At 34.1% G+C, this 27,790-nt stretch overlaps 1 protein-coding gene across 6 annotated transcripts in view; it reads left to right on the top strand.

Annotated features, from left to right (window-relative positions):
- LOC118277873 (fibroblast growth factor 3) overlaps positions 1–27,790 on the top strand; it is a 187,220-nt gene that overhangs the window by 150,086 nt on the left and 9,344 nt on the right. For all 6 annotated transcript variants that reach the window (XM_035596870.2, XM_050700068.1, XM_050700069.1 and 3 more), the window contains exon 4: positions 11,756–11,859. In XM_035596870.2, coding sequence (XP_035452763.1) covers positions 11,756–11,859 — 104 coding nt within the window. The remainder of the gene's footprint in view (positions 1–11,755; positions 11,860–27,790) is intronic.

Genomic DNA, 27,790 nt, shown 5'->3' with positions numbered 1-27,790 from the left:
AAATCTACAGCTGATTTTCCAGTATCAACTGAAAAATCAGCTGATCTCTACACAAAAAATCTATATATAAAAGTTAAAAACACCAATGAATCGGCGGTATTTTCGAACCGATACGACCTCAAAACCTTCAAGAAAAGAGCGTATTCCTCTTTAAAATGCCGGAATCGCACCTGTGACTCCTCTGGTGTTGCGGATGTCTATAGGCACTGGTCGCTTACCATCAGGTGATAAATCTGCTCGTTTATCTCCTATCCCATAAAAAACCACACATCAATGTATCTACTGTTCTAACACTGTTATAATACAACATTTTATTCAATTTAGTAAACATCTATACCTAGTTCTAAACATAGGAACTTACATAAGTCTAAAACACGAGTAAGAATGAAGCGGAACGAATTTAGTGTTGTCATTCGTTTTATCGATACAACTCTATTCCGTATTGCGTACTACACAATTCCATCGATATTTTATTGACGTCCTATTTTCACTTGCTAGTGCAAACTTCTCACTATTCACAGTAATAAATGTGGAGTTGTTAATTTTCATTAGAGTGGAGCTATGTGAATTTAATTTCTTCAAAATGGAATGGCAATCATTCGGTGTTCTGACGTGTTAGGATTTGTACTTTTACATCTCAATTTAAAGAGGAGATAAGAATTATGATACTATGTAAAACTAAAATTACAACCAAATTAAATTTTAAGCGCAACCCACGCACCTCTTTAACATAATTTTAACATTAGTCCTGCAAAAAATTACTAATGAATAAATTAACCATTCATAAAAATATTAACAAATGACTTTTTATTCTAATAAATAATTCAGAAGAAAATCCGCAATCGATTCAACATTTTAGTGATGGGGACATGAATGATAGAAATATTAATTATATCGATAAACTTAGCCCACGCGAGTTCGCAAAATATTATATGACGCGTAAATACGACTAATTGTGAGTCATCAAGCGTTCACGATTACAAACGACATTTTGTCTCGGCCTCGGGTTAAAATAGATCTAACGGCGCTATTCTTATCAAACCGACACTGTAACTGTCCTAGACATCTACTAATCGCACTGTCATGTAATAAACTCTTGGATTAGTGTTGGGACACTAAAGCAGGAATTACGTGTTAATATCTCTCTTAATATATAATTAAATATTTATTCATAGATCAAATCTTCAATTAAATTTATCATTAAACATACACAGATTCTATAGCAAAACGCATTGCATCATTTATAAATTAAATAGCTAGCACGAGAAAATAGGTGTATGTAACTGTATGCACGTGACGAAATGTTTTACAAACATTAGCTGTTCCGCTTTTATCGATATTTACGCTAGCGTACGTCACTAGAGGGGTGCCATACGTGCGCGGGAGCACGTCGTCGCGCCGCGTGTGACGTCATGAACGAAGTCGCGCGAAAATCGCCGAACAAGGCCGAACGTCGACCTCGGAACCTACAAACTGACAGAACCGTGAGAGTGTCACGTGCAAATTGCTTGTGATGTGTATAATGTGGGCGTATTACATGATTCACACACTCTGAGTAGCCGATAATGGAATTCTAATGCTGTCAATAACGTTAGATGCATTTGGCAATGTTTTTGCGGAAACAGACATTTGCTCTCATTACTATTTATTAGTGCACTTAAATCATTGGCGTCTGCGCAAATCTGATATTACGTTTTACTATTACAACGATTGAGTTGTAATTCTATAATTAAAATACATGGTAAGATCTCGAATGCCAGCAATGAAAGTCATTCCGATTAGTATTGCTGTAAGATCAAATTTACCGCTTCTGAAATATCTAATATCAGTCACAAGACTGACGAATTCAATATTGAAGTTTAATGTTGACTTTCACCAAAAAGAAATCACTGTGAAATTATGAAATTCTGGAAATCTAGAATTAAATGTACCGTGGCAGTTTAATCTAGATCTAAAGCAAAAATTTCCAATGCCATCAATTGTTATAATCAAATCTAGTCTATTGTATTTAATGTGTCTACAATTGTTTGATTTACGATTGCAATTGAAGCGGTGCCGTAAAATATTGATAGCTTCAATTTGCGGTCTATCTGTCACGGTTCATGAACATAAATCAATTAATTGCGACTTTTAATGGGTTGATGAGGACAATCTAGTAAAATCTGTCGCGACAAGGTTAAAAGAAAATTATTCACAGTATTTCGGTTAGACTGTAGACTACCAAGTTTCCGGGATGATTCATGTGTCTAGATATTTTAATGGTGATGATGAATTCTGAGAACATAATAATTAAAAAGTTATTTAGAACTTTGTGTCTCCTAGAGTTGGTACTGTTTGTTCCTAAATTCCTAAAACAAGACTATCTAGCAAAACCTAATAACTTAGCATGGCATAACACTAGTTGCAGAAGTGAATGTTAATAATGCTATCGATTTGCAAGAACTATAAATTCAGTATTTGTAAACTAGTAATATTCGACTCCATGCAGGTAGTAATCAAAGTACCTTACCGTCACGCCTCCAACTCCAAAGGGGTAATACAGAAGTGATAATTACGAAATAAACTATTAAACAGTAGTAAGTTACCAGCTTTCTATCCAAGCCTGCCATTAAACAAACCGCTTCCCACTTTCCTACAACTAATTAAGGACTATAAACCAGCTATAGACCATATTTATCCCATTCCCAGAGGCATTATTTACCATCTAAAATGTCCCAACATCCATACACAGAGGACTTATAATCTCTGATCCTAATGACAAACTACTTAATAAAGTATCTGACCAAATATTTTCAGTCATAATCTAATCGTCTCTACGGTGGGCTCAAACCGGCCTCAGTGCATCTTGATGCTACCAACTTTCTCCATAATTATTATTTATACCAGCTTTGGTTTTATCTTACACTTTATAATTTCATTAGTTGACATGTCTTGGGTTATTATCTGTCTTTGTTAACTTGGTGCTGCGTTGCTTAAGCTTTTGGTGCATAGCAATAACAATTTTTCATAATAAGTAATGTCAGCGGTTCGTTGACTCAAATTCGCGAGAGCATCGATCGATTCGATTTGGAATAGTTTCACAAATTCTTTTTCCTCAAAATTTTGTTCAGTTCAGTTGTTGAATTTTCGGTACATTACCCCAGTTCTAAATCTTATTGGGTTGACTTTTATGAGATGGGGAATTACTATTTTTACGTCTTTGACTGCCAATAAAAAACTGTTGACCACCACGGCGTTCAATGTGTTAAGTTAAACTTATGCTTATCTACAAATCTTTTGAATGACAATGGAATTATAACAATGCTTTATAAACTTCGATACTGATTCATATACCCACTAAACAATTACCGTTTGCACTACAGAAAGCCTATAAAACAGACGAAGATAAAGCAACCAGCTAATTAAATTCTTACGGTAATAATCTATCGCTTAACATTTCTACACGACTAATTCTAAAGGCGGGGGATATCTAGAGATAAACGCGGTAAAAATGAGACAGTTATCTTATGTCACAGTTGATGATAAGCCAGAGGTGCAGAGGTGACCAGTTGATAAAACCTACCGTTATATTTACACTGACTACTTAAGATGCCGTAACAGATTAACTGGTGGAAATGAGATCTCAGATCAGGTTATATTCGAATCTATTAATCTTCGTATAATCATGATACTCAAAGCATTTGATAGCTACTTGAAATGTTGAGTAAGCTAACAGATTTTTGTTTGGGTACAATACTTAATGTTTAAAATACGTAACTTATTGAATAAGTATCGGATTTTTGACGTTTAATTTGTAATAAAGAAAAATTCTAGCATGTCCTTATTAACCTTTCATTAGTGTGATTATCTTAGCGTCATTCCAACTAAAGTTTGTTTTCTGCTACAATCAATTACTGAAAATAACAACACAAACATCATTTGTGTTGGGATCTTACATTTTACAGTAAATTATTCAAGTTAATTACTTCAAATATAATAAGAATTTACAAAACTCTTTTTAACTTCAAAAATACCAAGGAAACTACCCATCAACACAGAAAAGCAACTGTAAATATAAATGCCTACTTATCCTGTTCAAGTGCTTATTCATTACCAACTTGAACCCTACAATAAAGAAAAACACTCATGGTCGCTTTATCCGAGCGTTAATTAGATAAATAACAGTGATTGCTCCGCTTTTGACACGTCCGCGCTCGTGTGTGGTCGTCGCGTGACTGACCGCCATTATACAGTTATGTGACCAGCGCCATCTAGCGGACGTGATCTATGATTAAGTTTTTACAATTAGCTGTGAAATCGTCTTCTAAGGTAATTTTCACGGTGAATCAAATGATATGTGATAGAACTTTCTCTTTTAAAAGGTTATAAAATGTACTTTATGGATATTTTATACAAATTAAATGTCTTTTTCATATTTTATTACTTAATACTTGTTACTGGTAGTTGCACTTGATATTCACATATTTTTTATGCAGTAAAGATCTAGTTTTTACTGCGAAATCATTATAGTAAGCTCTGAGGCTATGATCCGTACATTAAATCGATGCAAACTACATTTTATTTCACTTAGCATCGACTAAAGTGTGTTATTTAGCCAACTAGCGCCGTTTAGTGCTGTTCGTATGTATTTAAGGGTGATTTTGTATCAATTTAGTGATTGTCTCCTTGCGGGCATAGATTGGGTAAGGTTTGCTAGTGAGTTATCGATAAAGTGATATTTTATTGAGTTTGAGATTGTATGGATTTTGGTGGCTGTTCGCCACCAAAATCATCAATAAAGTAAAGTATTTTCTCTAAATTTAGTTTAATATTTATAAAATAATAATTATTAGATCTCACGCTACGAACAGTAATGTAACGATAAATTGCACATCATACTAAAATTACAATGTCATAATCAACAAATTTCACCGTATTCCTCCTTTAACCTAGCTTTCACGTCATAAAATCAGGTGCGGAAAGATTAATTAAAATCGATAAACGTTGCAATAATCGTCCGTGTCCCCTCACTAGTCAATCGCTCCCATTACTATCTTGGCGGCGGCTCACTGTCGCTCGATATCGGTAAATTGCACAAGACACTCCATTCACGGCTATTTAACGTGAATTAGTGGTGGTTGTCGATAGCCTATGTTTATCGACTATGGTACATGACTATTGTTGTTTTAAAAAAGGATAAAAATGTATAATAATGTAGTAGTAGGTAAGTATATTGCTCCTTTTTTATTAGGTTCAGTTTTTTCATATTATTTGTTTTTGAAGTGTTTTCGAGTTTATATTGTAATTAAATAATGTATTATACTTCTTTTATTGCATTAATTTAGTAGGCGATGACATTCTGTTTTTCATTTTTTTTATGATTTCAATATAATTATGTGGGTTAGGTATGTATTTGTAGACAAAATATGTAAATGGTCAACAAATTGCATGAAATTGAATCATCATCCTTACAATACAGAAAATGGAAAAAATTCTCTTGAAAAAATATTGTTACATATAAATAGGTCTATTTACATATTACCCAAGTAAAAATAGTTAATTTAAAAACACTTCCAAGTGGTGTTACTGGCTCACCTGCATACTGTGACCGGCGCCTGCGCACAAGAAGACCGCCGCCGCAGGCGCCGATCCGTAAACGATACACTCACACTGAAGTCGTGACAGTGAGTGTAAAGAACTTCACATACTACACTAAGCTGTGCGATGCTACCCTAAAAAAAGCTATACCCATGTCTATTATAAAAAATCTTAAAAAATATTTGTACTAGAAATATATTTATATTAGTGAAATATACAGTGCAATACTTATATTGAACACAAATTCAGTTTATGTATTCTAGCTGTAAGACATGCTTTGCTAGACATAGGACATAGGTGCTTATGAGTAGAGCTGAAGATCGTGCTCAATGGTCATTAGAGAGGCCTATGTCCAGTAGTAGACGAAATCAGGCTGATGACGAATGATGATGACGATGAAAGTCCATAAATGATAATGATAAATGATATTTATTTCTGTAAATAGGTAATAAAATTACACTTTTACACGTCAATATTTCAAATAGCTAGATGAGGCCGGCATTTCAGTCATCGGACTACTCTGAGAAGAAATGCCGAAACAAACTCAGAGGTCATAGTCTCTTTTAAAGTCCAGACAATGAAATAGAGGATAATGTGAGAGATCCAAACCAATAAACTATCGCACAACATAGCATTTGGTGTAGAAACACCCAAATATCTCGATCTCGTCAAGTGCTCTCCGCTCGAGGGCCGCTGAGTACTTCGCGGGAATCTTACGTCATAAGAGCTTCCGAGTTGTGCCCTTGCGCATTTCGGCACTTCATGTCTCATTATGTAGCTGAAAGGTATTTTATGATAAAGGTAGATTGGGTATTGTTCCTCAAAATATAGATTTTGAAGAAGGCAATTTTTAGTCAATGTAGAAGATAGGAAGGCATAAATAACTAGACTTATTGATAGACTATAGACTTCACAAGAACGAGGATATGGTTTAGTTTAGGACTTAGGAGAGAGTTCGATTGGGCTCGCTGTCATTGTAGTGGATAACGGGGTGATATTTTGACAGTAAACGACATGCTCTCGCCTCACCCAAAGAGGGGTTATTGGATGATTTCCCTAAAAAAGTTCGATTCAATTCCTCGATTTAATTACCTAAGTATTATTTATTGCATTGCAAGAGTACTAACTGCCAATTTATTTAACAGATATGTCGTATGTTCGTGTTATGTAAGACCTAGAAACAAAAGCATGTAGATGAAATAATCACTAAAATCTTGAATATTTTACAAATATTTTTGCATTGTCACGATTGACCTAAGTTTATAGTCGATGACAGACCACGCTAGTGTGGCTTAGAATAATCTAAAATTAAAATGAAAATATACTATTCGTAGAGCTAATACATAAATACTGCTATTGTAGCCCGCTATTAAACCAACAAGGCTGATAGCAGGATAATCTAATATTTGTTTATGTATGCAGCCTATAAGTGGCCACTGCTGACCATCGTTTCTTCTCACATGGAGAAGGTTTAAGCATTAATCACCACGCTTGCTCAATGCGGGTTGGCTACCTGGCTGGCGATGAGACGAACTTTAATAATTAAAAACAACAGTTTCAAAATCAGATAGCGTTGATACCGGTCTTTGTGAAATGACTCATCTTTTACTATTACTACGGAAAGGCTACAGGTGGTCTCAAATGTAACCTATTCTGCCGGTATAGCGTGTCTTAGACTAGAAATATAACGCTTTATCCTCACTAAACAACTGCTAATACACATCTCCTAATACGTTTCTAACAAAGATATTATCTCTACACATTATACTATTCACATCCTACCATACACTATCTGCTAGATTCAAACGTCGATAGTACTTACAAACTTCGCTCGCTTACATCAGTGTGTTAATAACAATTAAATTAAACATCCCCTGTAGCTATCTCCTGATCTAAAACAATATGGATGTGTTTAAAAAGTACCACTTTGTGCAAGACTTGAATTTTAGGCGTTTGTGAAAAGGAAGGTTGCCTGGTTTCGGGTAATTGACATCCATTATAATTAGACTACGTCACGTCATGTCATTTTAAGCCCAAAAACACACCCGTTTTTCATGTCACCTATATTATAAAAGTCATGTTATAAAGTCATGTTATGAGTCTTTTACCCACAATTCTAGACCTGGTATTTACTAATGAATAAATATCCAGTATCTTACAGCAAAAGTGTTTGATTCATGTCGGTTTTCTGTAAGGTATCGGTATCACTTCGGTCAACTCTAACGGGTTACCGGGGCTCCGGCTCGAAAACCAGTGGTAGGAACGAGGTGTTTTAGTCAGTAAGGGTTTGACACTCCCACTCGCATCGCCCAAGGTGTGACAAGTCATTGGATGGTTGTTCCCCATCAAAAAAGGCATAGCCATCATAAATGAAAACTCTGTCTTATTATAAAAAAAATAGTATTAGCTTAATGTTTCTCGTAGAAAACAGTCTTCTCAATTACCAGCCGATATAATCAGCTTAATTCTTAATCACTTTAATCTAATTGTTTTCATACAATTTTAGTTTCAAGGTCTTCCTAAAGCATGTCTGAGCAACAGCTGTCTGTCTGTCTTTTGTTATGACAGCTGGTCCCACGTGACGCAAATTAAAAACTGTAGACATTGTAATTTATGACTTGTTCTATATTATTCATTGGTTTGATGTATTGTTATTGAAACATGTTGGATTTTAAAGTTCATTCACCTAGGTCTTTATTTAAGGAAGTAGTGGTCAAATTTTTTAAGACTTACTAAATTAACTGAGTATTTAAAATTGAGTGAGTAGACTGCGCGACGTCGTCGCTTCTGCAGACGCTCTGCTAATGATGAAGAGTCCCTCTGTGACTCGAAACTAGTCGAGCTTTTCTCCATTAATGTACGTGAGTAAATCATGATTTTAGGTAAAGTAGTGGCCCTATTATGATCGTGGTGAGCGACGATTCCCTGAAAAACTAATACTGGTTTTTCCTTTGATGATTTAATTATTTACTTTTAAATTTAGTCAAGATTGACTTTATAGCTATCGAGTTCTCGTGGCTTAGCTATTATAATATTAGTCTTTTCAAAAAATGTTTCAGATCTATCATTTAATTTATTTAGTGGCAAGTCCCCTTCTTCTCTTGTGTAAGTAAGACTTCTGCATTACCTCCACAATTTCAGCACAGAGATTGCCAAGTAGAGATACGCCGTGCATCTTTATTACAAAATGAATTCTTGTTTATTTCTGTTTGTGTTAATTACTACAGTTCCTGTTTGCCTTTGTTCTATTTTCATGTGTCTAGACTAAACCGACTTGCGAGATTTGTTACCGTTTAAGCCATTCGGACGTCACTATTGTTTACTAGTTAATTGAAAACGTCTATTAGCTTTTAGGTCGGTTATGCGAAGGTAAATTACGTAGGATTAGGTTTGGGATTAGGTGTTGTTCCATACTGGATTTATTTGGATGCTAGTTTTATGATTGTAATTAATATTTGGCTCCTTTTTTATAGTAACTATCGTGAGACATACTAAATTAACTACAAATCACAGTTTACTCACGTCAATTAATACAGAAAAACTCTACTGGTTGCTGCTCATGATGAAGAGTCGCTCTTTGACTCGAAACTAGTAGACTCTATTAATGTATATGAGTAAACCGTGATTTGAAGTTAATTTGGCTCCTTTTTAACTGATTGCCAGAGACTAAACAATAGCACTCTATGATAAACCTGAACCTTTTAAACACCCTCTCTAACCCACCAAACAATCTTGGGGGTGATTAAGATGAATTTACTGGCTCAGTAAGAACTCATTTACATCCATTGAAAACTTAAAAACAAAATAGACAGCCTAGCTAAGATTTCTAGAAATAAACATCGTTTTATAACCGCTTTATATGATCTAATACAGTAAATAAACTTACAATGGGGCTCGGTAGCCAGAGGGCGGCCATTACAGTGACATCTTCACATGCGCGCGCACTAATAACGCATTGTCAAGCCGCCATCTTGGGTGTGCAGACTATAAAACTGTTGCGTTCAAACTTCGCGCGCAATTTGTGGGATAAGGGAAAGGTACTGTGTTAATTAATATGACATTTAATATTCAATTTTGGTTGTATCAATCTCAACGTGTAAGAGAGTCTTGCTTTGGCACGAATAGGCTCGACCGGAGTGATACCACGGCCTCACAGAAGACCGACGTGAAACAACGCTTGCGTTGTGTGAATGAGGTTTTCGGAGTCCCACTTAAACCCCCTTCCCAATCTCTGATTCCCCATCAACCCTTAAAATCCTAAGCCACAAAAAGGTCGGCTACGCACATGTAACGCCTCTGGTGTTTCAAGTGTCCATGGGCGGCGACGATTGCTTAGTACGAAGTATTGAGCTTCATTTCAGAATCTATTAATTAATTTACTAAAGTGGTTCTAGTGCTTCCCAATTCTCAAAATCCGTCTCATAAGCCGTAAACATAAAAATATTATGCAGAGTAGAAAAGTAGGAATTTATAACATAATCCATGATGGTTGCATTAAATCATGATTTCATTAGCCGTCCAATATTTCACATTCTACCGTCAACACATGCTTAAAATATCAAACCACATAAATATTTATACTAATTAAACAATATTTACAACTTTCATTTTCACACATATCATATTAACCACTGGTTTACGATATAACGATGCGGTTAAAAACTAACCAAAAAAAGCGACTTACATCGAAACCGGTCCAGTAGTTTCGGGGATTAACAGTGACATACGAACAAACAGACCGACCGATGATTGACAAATATTACTCTTTGTGAGTAAATGTTTGTCCCGAAACGGAATGGAAGGTGTTACTGTCTGTATGCGTTTAAATATTGAAGTCGTTGATATTTAACGCTGTACGGCAACCAATATTAAGCATAGGTAAATAAAAAATGTTCGTTTGTCGCTTATACACCTAAATTGCTGAATTGATTTAGATATGATTTTATGATTGAGAATGATGGCAAACAGTTTTTTTTATGGAATAAGGGGCAAAAGAGCAGACGTGTCACCTGATAGTAAGCGATCAGCGCCTATGGACACCCACAACACCAGATCAGTCACCAGAAGCTCAGAATATCGGATTTAAAGCTAGATTGTAAACGATTGGTTAATTTAATTTTGTTCAATCATAACAATTGTCAGTTTACATGAAGACAGATCGACACAACTGCAAGTTAAAAGCAGAAGCTACTTTACATTACGTAAAGACATACCTTTAGTTAGTCTTGACCTTAACATTTTTACTTTTCCCCATTTAAACCAACCATATTCACGAACAAACTAAACGCGTTAAATTTCTTACTCATGGCAACATTAGACCCATGAATAGTGTTGTCATGCAAATAGCAAACTATTAAGAATGCCATTTTAGTCGAGTCAATGAGTGTGAAGCGTGCTTTAGATTTAACATTATCTCGCATTTAGAGACGTGAAAGATGCACAGATTTGTTTTTAGTCGATTGTGTGAGGCGACAGTTATGGTATTTCATAATGAGCTGGTGTAAGGAGCAAAGGGTTTACTGAACGCTTCCTTATAGTAAATGTAAGTGCTTGTAATATTTATTATAAGGAAACGTTTAGCGCTTAGATCATTTTAAATCGTTGTGGAGACTCGACAAGTAAACGGTGTGGTCTCCGACAATCAGAGGTCTGTTAAACGGTCGTGAAATAAATTATTTTCTGTTTAGTTAAACGATTGGCTATTGTAGAGTATTTAAGTATTGTTTCAGATATAGAATGAGTTTCGTTTGTTATAGATACTGCTGTGCCAAAACGTTGATTTCATAGTATAACGTTTCTACCCTATATTATTAGGTGTTCCCAAATTGGCACAGCGACCAAGAATGGGTTAAATATGTATGTTTTAACAAATGGAACGCCGATTGCTACGAATCTTACATATGTACTTCTTTCACTTCATCAACCGTTATCAGTCTTTTCATGAATGCTCGTCGGTTAAGGGTATTTTTAATAGGCCCTTCTTCAATATATCGCCAATGTGTATATTTTAAGCAAGACTATGTGTTCTTAGTGCAAAGTAATCCAAAGCGTTTTAACTAAATTAGTTCGGATTTCAGCCACTAAACTCAACACTTTTTTGCACCCTTACCAAGTATGTATATTAGGGTATGTTTTCTCCCTACAACAACAATTAACAGTTGTATTTGTTTGTCGACAGCGATACTTCAGCGTGCGACGTACAATGCCGGCCTCCTGACGATCCAGGGGGTCTCCACCTGCCTCTACCTCTGTATGGATGCTTGCGGGTTCCAGTACGCTCATGTAAGTACAGATTTCATACATACAAAACTAGCAAACCAGGCGAACTCCGTTTCGCCACCAATGATTTTCCCTGTTTTCCTGCTTTTCTCTTGAATTTGTTCCTAAATTTTCTTAAAGTGATGGAGCCCGTAATAGGCAGTAGATTCCTTTCAACACTTTTTTTATATAATAGATAATAAACACGCTAAACAAAACATGTATTTCACACAAAGTAATAGCCGTGATAGGTAGTAGTATTCCTTTAATACGTGGTTAAATGGAGTTTGTGCTGAAATGGGTATCAGTTCACACGCAAGACATGGACTTGAATTGTATCATTGTCAAAAATAGCAAATTCGTCTCATAGACTAATGTTCGTAAAACGAAATGTTCTGTTTTTTTCGCAAATATATGATTTTGGTTGTACAAGGATTTGGTTTCGTAACTTTCATGAATGGCAAACTTACAGTCGCACTTTTAAGACTTTTTACATGAATTTTAAGCGATTGCTTACCATCAGGTAATCGTGATACTTGTTTACTGGCTTATACCGTAAAAAACATCATTATATCTGTTAAATAGTCTTGTGTGTAAGTCTTCTTTTCACAATAATACTTCAATATAATACAAAAATCATCTACTTAGTTTCTTAGCCAAACTTTCTTCATTACACAATTTCAAAGCAGCTCTATACCCGCTGAAAGATAAAAGATAATAAGCCATCATGATATAATAAACCAATAATATTTAAAACAATTTCATCCTACCGGCCGTGCGGACGTTGAATCAAAAATATCTATATTGTTGATGGATTATAATAACAAACGATGTTTCTTTTAACGCGGCATGGCGGCTTGGCGGCATGGTCACCGCTTGTCGTCGCTTGCGCAACGCCGGTTTGTGTTGCCAGCTGTTAGCGAATTGCGGCGCGTGTAGGGAGATTCTGGATACGAAAGATGACTTGCATTTTGTTAAAGATGACTTCAAAAAAAGAAGAAGATTTTACATTTTGACCCGGTGCGTGTTTGGCCACAATTATCTCGCGATTGGTTGGGATACTTTGTTTTCAGTTTTCAGAATAGTGTTTGAGTCTAACAGAAGCGGAAACTTTTTTAAAAATTAAAAGGTTTATATTACATCCTTTTAATGAATAATAATAGGGTTTTCTGCACATACTAGTTTATTGTATTAATTTACTCTATCCGGTGTACGTTAAAACAAGTCAACGCAAAATATGAGATGTACAGCCTCTTCCAAACTTTGGATCACTTCAGGAGTGCTGAACATAACAGTAAAGACGCAACATAAAAAAACATAACATTAAATTTACGTCTAATGATAAGCTTTTTTTAAAGCGGGAAAATCATCCAATGACTTCTCCCGCCTTGGATGAAGCGGTGTGTCAGACTCTTATTGACTAAAAACCACCCCGTTCCTACTTCTGCTTTTAGAGCCGGAGCTCCGGTAAACCCGCTAGGTAGTCTGCAGCTCCCGGCTTATGATAAACTTAATAACTTATTAGGCATTGTGGCAACACTACTTTATTACAGCACAATCAACGCCATCTATCGTTAAAGTACCACTAATAACACGTAGCAGGAAATTATACAAAATGGTTCCGATAATCGAACTCATTTGAACGAGATTTACTACTTATCAGAGTTTATTGAGGTAATAAGATTAATTACCTTTTAAGCTAATGCCGGGTTTATTATTGGACAAACGGTAGATTAATTAGTAATTAGTAACCTTGTGTAATGTTATACTGTAACACTTTTGATTTATTAGTTTGGTAATTAACTGTCGCACTCAGAGACATTTCATGAATTCTTAAACTAACTGTTTCTTAGCAATGATTTTGTGTAAAAAACTTTGCTAATTGCTAAGAAATAGGTAAAGTAATCATTAAATGACAGAGTACGGTGTTAAATTTTTTTAACGTTGATAAGTCTGCGTTTGGCCACCAACCCGCTTACTGCCAGGACGGCGAAACGAAGATGTGGCCGAAGATGTAATCAGTATAATATTCTTGTTACAATACTTACAATGTAGAGTATGGTTGGAATATGGAATACCAAAGACGAAGTTTTCGTTGCGCTCCCAAACTTCTTATAGAATTAATTAAAAAACAGTTGCATAAACTAATTCTCTAGGTATTAACTATGTAGATAAGTAATGCAGATAACTTTAAGATTTGTGCGACACTTCAGGCAGGAACAGTCTAAATAATATCTATTGTATATAACACCTAAATAAATAATGTATGTACAATTTACATGTGCACTTCAAACAATCTAAAACAATTTTAGACTAAATATTTCATATTCATTATTCAAGGCATAGACTAGAGGCAGTACGGCCTAACACCATAGCCTAACAAATCTTAAAAAACCGTGTCACAAGGCTAAACAAAATGGCTGACTAAATAAGAAAGCTCATTAATTCGTTTATCTATTTGTAATTGGAGTCGGCCCCGAATCAAACGCGCGAAAGTGCACTTTATTTACTTTAATTACTAAGAAACAAACTTTTTAACAGCAATCAATTGACAGTTTTCTCTACTGGTTAACGGAACTCCGAGGTTAAGGAATAGATACTGGTAATATATTTAAACTTGGAATAAAATATTGTTGTGACTCTGTTGGTTTATTTCTGTGCCATTTGCAAAATGTGGTACCTATATAAAAGATTTTCTAAGTTTACTAGAGATGGCATCTGTGGATGCTATCAGGTTAAGTTTCTGAAAATAAACAGATTCTTTAGACAAACATTAATACAAACAGCACAGAAATTTGAAGTAAGGTAGGCAGAAGATATAACATGATTAAAACAAACTTGGACTCGATTAATTTCGGATAAAATAAAACCGACAACCTATCATAATTTTGAGCAACTAGGAAACAAAAACGTTTACTTTGTTGTTATAATCTATCTCTAGTAAGCCAATTTACAAACATATCTACAAGGTTATTTAAAAACAGAATAAATCGTTTCACCTGTTGGCCTGGAAATGGCCTTACTCTTACACGCTTGTGACCAATCCTCCAACTTAGTATACTACATTGTAGATAAGTAATTAAAGTATGTAAATTACAACATGTACAGGTAATTCAGTCACCTGTGATGTCACCTACTTAACCATACAATTATACACATATTGTATCAATGAATATTTATAATTACTATTATATCTTGCGTACAATTTAACAGTTTACAAATTAGGAAGGATTATCAAAGAGACTGATGTAATGTGTTAATTGTTAAATAATTCACATACGACTTATGAAATAGCCAAAAATATTGTGTAACGTAATTTTTAAACAATCCATTATGCACCTATGCTATGAAGGGCTTGAAAATAATTACCCACAATGAATCCCATCAACAGCTGTAAGGCGGTATAAGAACAAAGATACATAACAACGGCTACTTTCACCTGCTAGCCGAGGATACCGATCCATCACAGATTGATCGATACATCAATAATAATCTCTTCCAAAAACATATTTATTAACTTCACACAAAGCTTTATGCCATAATATTACGTGTAATGAATGACGCCTACAATACAAGTTTAAACCACACTCATTTACGTTTACAAACATCTTTATTACAAAGTATTACGATTCAAAATTGCAGTTTGTAGATGCAAAAGGAATGTTGTAAACGGTTTCGTATCGAAACCACCGAAATGTGTTTATTTTCGTACACTAAGAACTTTATTCCTGAGGAATAAGATTCAGAATTATAGATTTTAGATGTAAATGGAAAATTGTAGTAGTTTTTGTTAGTCGTACCAAAGGGCTATTGTTAATTGAAACGTTTGATCTATTTAGTCGGTTAAGTATCTGTTTGTGGGTGGTATTTCGAATGTATTGTGTGTTTCCTGTATTGTTGTGGTGACAATGTCAGTATAAATGTCAGTTTTAGTTCGTAAATGACAATATTTGGACTGTGACAGTGAATGAAGAGCTCTCTTCTAAATATGGAGCGAATGTTAAATTTTACGACTCTTTTTATATGTTGAGATATGAATATGACTTTTTCTTGACTATTTCCTAATAGTTTGAGTTAGATTTTGTAATTTTTTGAACGTATTATTTAAAGAGAAAAGTAACACCAAAAACTTCGATAAGTTTTTTGTGTTACTTCTGAAAAGCTGTGTTTTTGTTAAATTATTAATACTATAATAACTACTTAATCAAAGAGATTCTCAGTTTGATCTATATGTATGCATGTATGTATGTTTGTGCGCAATCATCACGTTTGATTTAACTGATATCGATGTGGTTTTTAGCATAGTATTTTTCAGACTTAGGAGAAGATTTCAGGAATATTACTTGAATTAAAAAAATGGAGGCGATAAAGAAAATTAAAGGCGATTAAATTTTTTTTAAATCATTCATAATAATCATTTACTGTTTTGACTACAAATGTCTTTTCTCACAAAACATTCCTTATAAAATGTTATATGTATGTAAATCTTTACAATAATTCTAAAGATCATCTTACAAACAACTTTTCAACTTAACATATTTTATACAATGTTTGATAACCATTAAAATCATACAAAAAGACTTAAATCTTAGCAAATCTTTAAGCCCCATAGACCATAAATTTTATAAACGACCTCTTTTCTTTAAATGTTGCCTACAAATTGGATTTATGTCTCAATATTTAAGTTTTTACTTTACTGGCAACCCCAATACGTCTAGGGTGATAGTAAGTCTATGATTTATTAGTTTGCGTAAATTTGTAACACCTGAGTTTAAATAGATTAGTTTAGTTAAGTAGGTAATACAAGTAACAGCTGCTCGTTAACCGTGTTTTATCTTAGTTAAGTTCTGTTCATTATCAATAACATTTAAATTAAGACCTGTATGTATTACCTACCTTAACGTGCAAATAAATATTTTGAGTTTGAGTTTGAAATATTACTGTCTTTTCATAGTAATAACCTGATTGAAAAAGAATAACCTATAGATATAAGTTTTTAAACTGACATAGTCACTAACACTAACATTAGAACTTGAGACGGGATATTTACCATGTTTATTTATGTCTATGAGTTTCTGATATTTCGGCACTGTTGCAAGCGCCATGATCACGGATGAACATGATGCTACGCTACGTTATACCTCGGTGGTAACTGGTCTAACTAGCAAAAAAATATATTTTCGTTCATCTCTGTTCAAATCTTTCAATGTGCGTTCTACAGCTGTGACACAATATACATAACTCAATCATCTCATGTTTTTGCATAAACTTAATACATTGTATTTATGTGTAAATCGTAAATTATACGAATACAAATACAAAAATACAATACAAATGACAGATCTAATCGAATCGCAAACACAAACGCACTTGTGTATTGATGAATGGTGCGCTGACGTCATCTGTCACTATTTGCACATTTTTCACTGACGCCCTTATTCGAGGGGCGCGTCGACTACTCTATATGGACGAACGAATGATAAATTGTTTTTTTTTCGATACTTTGTTTTTTTTTATATGTAAATGTTAGTTTTGACTTCTGCGTTTTGTGTGCAATGACAAATTGAAATAAATAAATACATGTTTCTAGAATTTATTACGATAGGATTTGAGGATTAACAGATGTTCTTTTAGATCACTCGTTGGTCTATCGATTTAGTCTAAAATTATTAATTTTAAATTAGATTCAATTACCAACTTTACCAAAAAGGTTGTTGAGTTGGTTGCTAGGTTAAAAGGAAAATTAAATACCTAACCGCTGTACTCTGAGTCATTTTAATAGTTACTTTTCCTTAAACCAGTCCTTAGCGATTGTTTTCGATACAAAATCGTTACTAAGGAACAATTTCATATCATTAAAATATCTCTAAGTGCGACAGTTAATAAAGTTTCTGCCTAAAATCAAAGTAATCCTGGCATTGTTTAAACTACTCTCATAAGCAGCCATAAAATCATTCGAAGAATTTATTACAGTTAGTTCCAAATTCAAACACTCAAACGTTCCGTCAACGCGGCTTGAATGTTATCACTCAAGACATCCCTTTGAAAAATGGAACGCGATTCAAAAATCGAGCACGACACCCGCTAATCGTAGAGGCGAGGACATCTTAGGATACAGCCTTGATATAAGCGTAGCGGGCTTAAAATATATTTACCTTAGCTTATAAGTAGTTATTGAAATTACTTATTTCATAATAAAAATCTGGTTAAGGTAAGCGTCCACAGGTCTGCATCGTACGGACTGATTATCGGCAATTTGATTTGATCCGTCCGATGCATGCGATGCGGGTCTTTTTTTTATGGAATAGGAAGCAAACGAGCAAACGAGTCACCTGATGGTAAGCGATCAGCGCCGCCCATGAACACCCGCAATACCAGTGAAGTCTATGGACGCTTACAAAAAAAAATATAAATTTCTTAATTCAATATTCTAATACGCTCCCTCTCCTCCAGTGATACAAACCTAACCTAGCACCCAATTTAAATTGAACAATAAAGGATACGAATAGCTAATCGATAGCTCATTTTTCTACTCGACTAACGCCCGGGTGATCCCATTAAGGAGGCGCAACACTAACATTGGGAGCGATAAAGTTGTAGTGACACCATTAATCAGCGAGTTCTCGATTCATTAACGCGAGCGGCGAGCATCGATTTGTCATAGGGATGTGCGTTAGATACGGGCCAAATTGTTTCAATGTGATAGCTCTGTTTTCTTATGATCGAGTGCTAAGAGAGGCTGTTGCACTTGCCTTGGGTCTGTAGAAAAATATTGCCTAGGACCTAGGATTATATTTTGTCTGTTGCAAGATAATAAAACATGTAACTATAGTCTTAAAAGGTAATATTTACTTTTCTATGCTACTTTTTGTTATGTATTATCGAGAAATGAATATGGGATGCTATGTCGAAGGTCCTTGCAAAGCTATGCTTTTACATTTGAGCTGCGGACTAACTAGCGGGTTTACCGCAGCTCCGGCTCGAAAAGCAGGAGTAAGAACGGGGTGATTTTTAGTCAGTAAGACACTCTCTCTCGCCTCGACTTGACAAGGCGGTTCTACCGCCTCTACCGTCAATGGATTATCCCCGTTAAAAAAAGATTTTACTTTTATATTTGTGGACAGATTTAGACAAACCTTAAATTCAAGATGTAGTATTATAAAAAGTGCCTGAATCTTACAGATTTATCCGTGATTTTATATACCTATTAATGTACTCTAAAATCGACCTTAAACATGGTTTATTTTACGTCTAATTTCGCGGGGTATTTTAATACCCTCAACCGTTAAATTGTTACCCCTTTGACCCCCCAACTATGTCCGGAACGCGACGTTCTAAGAGTAAAGTTCGCTCATGAATTTAAAGTGCTCGTCTTTACGACCCGAGACAATACGAGATTTACTTAAAATTGGATAAGGTACTGTACAGGACTGTATTGTCTGTATTTAAGTGCCTTCGTGGCTGTTTTGTTGCATTTGTAAGTATTTAGACGTTTATGTAAGCGTCTAGCTTAATGTTGAAGTTATTTGTAAATTAACTTTCCTAAATGTTTGGCATGGCAAATGTTTTAATTGGAAGGGTTTTGGCTAGGCTTTGTCTATCTTGATTATGATTCAAACTAAAATTCAAAACTTTATTTGCTTTCATTAATGCAATTAGAAAACATTGTGTAGTCAATAATAACATGTAGCCAAGAAAATTGAGGGGTACTTCTGCCAAGCGTTTTTGAACAGTACTTATCCCAAACCCAATACAAAAGACAGAGACTATATTTAATCATTACTTCATCTAATCAATGACGTTCTTTTCATACTATTACTTGTTATCACTGGATCAACGACCTGACGAAAATCAAACAATTCCTTTGTACACTATCCAGTATTTAACTTGATCCTTAATACAAAGTCTAAGAATTCAAATTAAAGGACAAAGTTGGAATAGCTGAACAAACGGGCAGGAGTTATAAGACTGGTTTCAATGGTAATTTACTTTCGCTGAGGCGAAGGAAAACGGTCCTAAATTCCTTGAATAAATGTATCTAGAATTTCTAAATTGTAATACGGATTCTCAGTTCGTGGAATAAAGGTAGAAAGGGTTTTTACATAATAGTAGATGTTTACATAAATACCTTTCTTTAAAGGGTTAAAGAATTTAATATATAAAATTGGCGTAACTATTCACAGGCTGCCCCGTTGGTTGAGTGGTCGTAAGTGAAACTGCCACAAAAGGGGTCTCGGGAAAAGTATTACTGGGATTTTTCGGTTTTTCGAAAATTTCTCAGTAGTAGCACGGAGTCTGGAATTGTGCTTTGTATGTGGTTAGAGGCTCAACCCCCTATTACATAGGACTTATAACACAAATGGTGAAAATTGGGTGTACATTAAAATGAATGTGCTATACATAGCGGTATTACCTACGTGCTGTAATGTGCACCTCTGCCTACCCCTTCGGGGATAGAAAGTGTGACGTTATTCAGAGTCTCTACTTCACTTCTGCCGATTATGATTCGGAGAATAACTAACAGATTTAGTCACGAGTAAGATTTTTCCTCAACAAAAATTACAATATCTCAATTCTATTAACTTTCTAATTTCACAAACTAATTTCGATACAGGAACTACACTAAAGCAAATATTAAGAACAAAACCGTGATTCTAATTACAAAATTCAATTTGAACGACACGACAGCGAAACCACTCAGTGCTACCAACATTACAGTTAGCTTCCCAAATCGGAGGACAGATAATATATCAAGTGTATGTCCGACTTTCACGCTACTGAATCCAGAACTAATTGGAGGCGAATAGAATGTTTTGATAGCTATTAAAATAAACGATAAATGGTATAAGGAACATCCATCATTGATATCTGAGTCTCAATAACTTTCTCGCTGAAGAAAATTTTATTAATAAAAGGAATGCGCCATATCTTTGAGGATTAATCTCAGATGTTGGTGAGGGCAGTCTTATTATTATCATTCGAGAGTCTAATTTTGAATGCCCTTCTTGACAAATGCTGGATATAATATTTTTATTGGCTTATTTTCTTATTTAAATCAAAAGGTCCTATGTTACGTCCAAAGTCAATGTCAAATCATTTATTCTTAGTACTAGGTATATACTTAGGTACTTTTGAAACTTCAACAAAGAAAGAAATAAACAATGGTCTGTCAGTCTGTCCGTCAGTGAAGCTAGGTGCTCGTTCCTAAGTGTAGCTTCGAATGAAGAAGAACGAGCAAGAAACTCCATTCGTTACTCTTTAAAAAAATAGTCCAACCTAGGAAGTAGTATTTACTGTCTCTAAATGATTAAACCAATTTTATTTTAAGACCAACATTTGAGAAACGTCGCAAATAGTATTTGTGAAATAATTATTCAATAACAAGTTTCCATAAACAGTAAATCCGCTACAGATTCAACACAGTCTATTAATGAAGCAAAATAATACTGAAATCAGTTCGCTAGCCAACTTATGTTAAGCTTACCATCTAATCCAATTACTGATAGTGGCCGTGAGAATCATTAGCCAGTCAGGATTAAGCTCGCATATCAAACCTGTCTAACTATTTCCTTCTTGCTCGGTTTCAACCGTTCTCAATGGATTATGACATGAATAGACGATAGATATTACAACTGCCATATAATGACAGTTAGAAATGCTATTGCGTAAAGGGTTGCGACATATCGCGTCATTATTTTAGTAAGATTTGTTTAGTCGAGTTGTGTGTATAGTAGAATCGATTGTTACGTTATGTTTCAAGGAGTGTAAAAGCTTTTTGTTGGTTAATTTATTAATGAATAAAGTGCATGCATATGAAACTCTAGCATGGCTTGAAACTAGTCGAGTTCCTTGTCAAATAATAACGTGAGTAAACTGATAACATAATAATTAATTTGGTATGCCTCAAAATTATAATAAGACTATGGTTTATGGAAACAGCTCACATTAAAACAAGCAGATGTCTATTACTTCGCAATAATTATAAAAATAAAACGAAAATATAATACCAATCACATTAATATCGGATATACGCAATAAGCTCATCACTCGGTGTCCATTTTGTAACTTTATAATATATTACCTGTCATAATGCTATGCAATGCATGCATACAGCCTTCTACGGTCACTCAATGCATTATTAAAATATTCTACTAATTATACAAACCTTTTAGCTAGAGATCATACTCAAGATTATGTTCAGTTTAATGTTGCATAAGAAAACATATGTTTTATTGCTATTTGTCTTGTTGCATTTGAATGACTGAATGAAACGTTATGAACTACCAAATATATATAAGATATATAAAATATCTACATTATTAAATAATAAAGACTATGGATAACATCGTACTTGTCTCAATTTTATACAATCTAAAGAAAAAACCTACAATGAACCTAACATACAAACCTCGTTTTAAGAAATTTTATATCGTTTAAACAGTTTAAAAGGCAAATTGCGACCGACAGTCGGGACAGTAAGCCAAGAATTTATGGCTCCATTACAGGACACAAAACGGATTGACTAAAACGAACAATAGGCACCGCTTAACGAAATAAAGCGTTCCCAGATAATGACTAGAAGAGTATTAATAACCCGCTTTAGAAGATAGCAACACCGAAAATAGCCTTTAAAAAAGACAGTTGTAGAAAAATAAAACTTGTTCCTATTTTAAATTCGGACTAAAGGGTTTTGCCGCGCCACAGGCGCCGCTCGTGTTGCCGCAACAAAAAATACAAGGACAGCAGAAAAAAGTGTAAAACGGACCACAAAATAGACATAATTTATATTTGAATTAACGACCCCTTTGTTGGTTTTCGTTGTAATTTTTATTTACGATTGTTTACCCTATTTTATGTTTTAATATGACGCCATATTTATGGCTGTTTGATTTTGTCTGTAGGAATTTGCTTTTTTTCTTAAGGGATGTTTTAATTTATGGGGTAGTTTGTATCGACATTTTGATGTGACTGGCTTGTTTTAATACTGGCTTAAGTGCTGAAGATTCCTTCTGATAAATCTTTATTATCAGCTGTATATCACACAATATTTATTTATTTCTATTGTTTGGCTACGTCTTTATTAGTTTATCCAATTATTTTTAACATAGTCAGGCATAAAAATAACAATAAATGAATTTATTTTAAATCATTTTTAACAACACTAGTTCTTTAACTAGTGTTGTTAAAAATGATTTAATATAATCTATAAAAAATATTTTAAAGAATATAATTGTAATCTCATTCTGTTTTCAAATCGACTAAAATGTTTACTTCTACATTCGAAAACCAAATACAAAACATTTCACACGCCCATCGAATTCTGTTCTCTGTTCCTTATTTGAATAAAGCTTTAAATGTTCGAAAAACATGTCGGTGGGTAAACTAGATCACAGAAACTCGCCACGCTCGTAAATAATTAAGAAATAGCTTGTTTTAAATAAAACCACTAAAAATCTGTGTATAAGTAGTGTACATATCGACAATCACATATTTTACTGCTTTTTTAGTATCGATGGAATTTCCGAAAGGACGACTAGGGGCGGTTTACGAGTTGGAATAGATTGTAAGATTATAATTCGATATAAATTTAATAATGATTAATAATGATATCGTCTTTAGAGTATCGAATTAGAATTCGGTTTCGAGTGCCGTAGAGCTGCTTGATTACAAGTTATTTGAAATGGTTCGGTTATTAATAATTTGTAAGGAAGGAACGCGAGTGTAATAGAGAAGCCTTACCCCAATAATTATAGAAATTATTAAAATAAATTAATATCAGCTAATGCTTTTGTAGTAATAACTTCAAACTGTTTGTTTTCTTATTACAAAGATATGATTCTACGAACCCGTGATAAAACATTGTTTACGGCAAAACGCTTATGAAGGTACAAAGTCAATTTAAACGCATACAAAACGAATACTGAACATCTACATCAAATTGCTTTAAATGTCCTAAAGAAACTGCGAAAATAGCATCAACAACTACGTAACCACAGCCTCTCAGTTCGAGAGAAAATAAAAGTGTAAGAAACACCATCTCCTATTACCCTGTTCTATCGCGGCAACCTAATATGGGAGTTCTTAAATCCCCATAAACCGAACGCGTTAGTGACGACAATGAGGTAACGGATCGTAAAGTTTTTATCTCTTCATTCCCTTTTATTTCTTTTTTATACCCTTTGTTTTAACGTGAACACAATCAATATAAACCGTTTGGCTAAGTGTCCGATTCAACCGTAATGGCTTTCAAGTGAATAGCTTCGAAATTTAAACTCGATTTGAAATTAGTCGATTCCGTAATTCGAATCTGATTAGGCTGTTTGTTGTTGGTGCCTTGTCTTTACTGTTTTTATAAGTAATTCTGTTTATTTTTATGGGATGTTTCGAAGTTTAAATTTGAATTTTATAATGTCAAAAACTAACGTCATTGCTTAAGAGTCGGATCATAATATCTGAAGGAACATGCGTCGCGTATCACTGGTCGCGTAACGCCAGAACAGACAAATGTTTAGAAAAACAATTGATCGTTCACATACCTATACATCAGTAAGACACATACGTCAGTAAGACCGATGATACGCTGGACGTATTTTACGTCAGATATGAAGCGTAATTAACGCTATAATTATTATATTTTTCTCACTAACAATCATCGTCTCTTGCAAAACTATAAAGTACATAACTTTATTTCGTAGTATCTCTGTCACGACGTGGGTAATAATAAATATCATCAATGTCAACTTTACATAATAATATCTAGCATTACAGTCTACATATGCCCTGAATTAGTTCTTGATGAATAAAATAACACACATTAGCACTTAGGTACAAGTGTCTGTCACTTAGGCTTAGCAAAATTAATTGCATCCTTGAAACCATCTGCTTCTTATAACCTAGGCAATGAAACCATGTGACATAATAAATTATTATTCTGAATAAAAATGCGCCATTACTTTAGAAATACAATATACGCTATAAAAATTCAAATTCAGAACGTCATTATTCCGTTGCTAACAGACTATAAATCCACAATGTCGTATTATTAATCTGTGGCGTATTGATAAATTAGGTTAACTGGCCCTGAATGATGGCCGATTTTATTTTTATGAGTTTTTTAACGATCTCTAATATTGGTATTATAAGTTTGGTTGTCTGTTTATATTGTTTTACAGATATTTTAAGCGATTTTATCTTAAAGTTTTATGATCTGGCTTTGATGAACGTGAGAGATTTTGACGTAGAAAGTTTAGTTTACCTTTATCTAATTTTGAAGTGGAAAACTTTTCGTAGCGGTCTTTGGAATCATAAATTCTTCTACATGGTTAAAGTCAAAGTCAATGTCAAATCATTTATTCCAATTAAACTATAAATACTTAGGTACTTTTGAAACGTCAACAAAGAAAGAAATAAATAATAGTCTGTCAGTCTGTTCATCAGTGAATCTAGGTAGGCAAATAAATAGGCATAATCTTCTTCAATTTTAATTCTGTTGACTAATTTTATTTTATTTTACAAACCACAATATCTTTGTTTACAAAACAAAAGAAGGTGAACTTCAAGCAAACAAATAACAATAAAACTAATAAAATATTGCGAACAATAAAAGTATACAAGAATTGGAATTGGTCCATACATAATGTTACACGTTAGTTGACCAAAAACTAAAATGAGCTTGAAATATTGTTACAACATTTCAGCAAATCCTCGACCCAATGAGTAATTCAAAGGTCAGTCGGGACAGGAAAAACATTTATTTTAAAACCAAACCTATCATTAAAACGTTAGCCACGATTATCTTGTTAACAAAACCTTATTAGTATTTAAAAAAAAAACTAAGGAACTCTATGCAAATGTCAGTGAAACTAATCATTAAAAAATATATCTCACGATTTTTAGATCTATGGTGAGTCGTTTGACATTTTATTTGTTCTTAGTTTAAAAATAAACGTTAATTTTTAAGTACGTAGCTAATCTATGTTGGAATCAGACTTAAGTCGTGAGAATAAACCTTCCCATGCAGTTTTGTAATGTAAGTTTATGACAAAGGGCCTGTTTTACAACATCTGATTACATTTATGTTAGTTAAATTGACATATTTCGTATGGAAAATGCTCCTACATCAAATTATTCGTCAGTTATACAGAAACTTAATGAGATAATAATATTGTGAAATGGGACTTTAGCGCAAAAGTGTTCTACTTAATTGGTAAACCTATAAGTTAAAGTTTCGCCTTCATCGTATTCAGATAGGCTAGATAGGATAGTGTATTTCATATACATGCATCTAATTAAATGAATACTTGTGCAGATATTATTATAATTCTTGTAACAAATTAATGTTGTTCCATATTAGTAACTAATCCTCCTAACCATATTTGTTTTACAAAGTTTAAACATAACCTTGATCCAAATATCATACGACTAATACAAAGGTTGCTATCTATGTCCCATAAATCAAGCCAATTAAAGAAACAATCGAAATCAGTCAAAAAACCGGGACCCATAACAATCGAGCATCGCGACCCAATTCCTAACATCCCATTTTATGCTAGGCATTATAAACAGAAGGAATGAATCGATTAATCGTTTAGCTCGGTGGTCTATTCCGATTCCAAAAATCATGAATGAAATTTTAAAGTCTTTAAACTAGACTTCAGAAACACATCATTATGTTTTATTGGTGACGCCGCCGTCGAATAAATTAACACTAGATTCACAGACGACAGGTTAGGCCACAAATAATCGAATGGCCATGAAAAAGCCCTAGTTTCGTTGACGGAATCCCATCAAAATACCTGGAAGTGATGTTTTATAACCGCATCCATCTTGTTCCTGATCGCGATCACCGATTTCTCGGAACAAACTAACGATTACTCGGTATGTGTCACGTTTTAGTTTTTAGATCGAACATCGCCAATTAGGGTTTTGTTTTTTTGTGTGGACTACACAACCCTAAATTTAATCTAAAAACGGATTTTTTCATATATTTTCCTGGTTACTCGTTATATTGTGGCGACACATGATAAGTGACAAATGACAGAAGTCGCACATAGACTATCGATTGACGATCAAATCAACAGATGACGTCATAAATCCTACATCGCACATATGACTTCATATGTGCTTACATGCGAATAAACATGGATAGGAAATCCCTACCAACAACAGTTGGGCAGAAATCCCGCCAGACATGATCACCTCGCCTGGCCGGAGGATCTTGCTTTTCTAAAATATTTGGTTACCTAAAATATTAACAATGGCTAGCTAAACATTGTCTTGTCTCAAACAAATATCGGTAAATCCAGCTATTGCATTCATAGGAAGTGTGTACCCACTCTATCTAGTATCCACATACCATGAATGCATCGCGAGCCGCGCATTCTCTTGACTGACATTCGATTATTGAATTTGCATTCGAAGTATAAATTGTTGATGTTTATCATAGGTACAAATGTAGGGACATTAGGTTTATTTGTGGTCAACCTCCTTGGTCCTTTGCGTAGTTTATCGTCTGTTCAATGAAAGCAGGTCGTATTTGAAGGTAAGATGCTATGCCTTCGAGGTGGTCTCAGCGTTAATAAGACCACCCCATCAGAAAAGTTTATGACTATTTATAATTTCTGCAAATATATTCCTTTTCACGTTATAAGAATAAATTATTCGTTTTGGACAGTTCAATTATAATCGATATCTAATTTATGATTTTATTTAATTTTGAACTAAGAGTTAGACAGTTCTGTGGATAAAATACACTGACACCATTAACGTTTAAGCTTTAGCTACTAAATAGCAAATAGATTTAGGAAACTTTAGCAGTTTGACATTGAACTTAATGCATTTATACGGTAATAAAGAAACGCTATTACTAACTGCTATTTAAAACACATTAATAAGCTCTATTTATGTGATATCTAATTAATAATATTGTTATGTAGTTGTAGGTAACTGGCCTGAT

Source organism: Spodoptera frugiperda, chromosome 18 (assembly GCF_023101765.2).
Source record: "Spodoptera frugiperda isolate SF20-4 chromosome 18, AGI-APGP_CSIRO_Sfru_2.0, whole genome shotgun sequence".
Taxonomy (NCBI): domain Eukaryota; kingdom Metazoa; phylum Arthropoda; class Insecta; order Lepidoptera; family Noctuidae; genus Spodoptera; species Spodoptera frugiperda.
The sequence above is the reverse complement of the archived record's forward strand: the minus strand, read 5'-3'. Positions and strand labels throughout refer to the sequence as shown.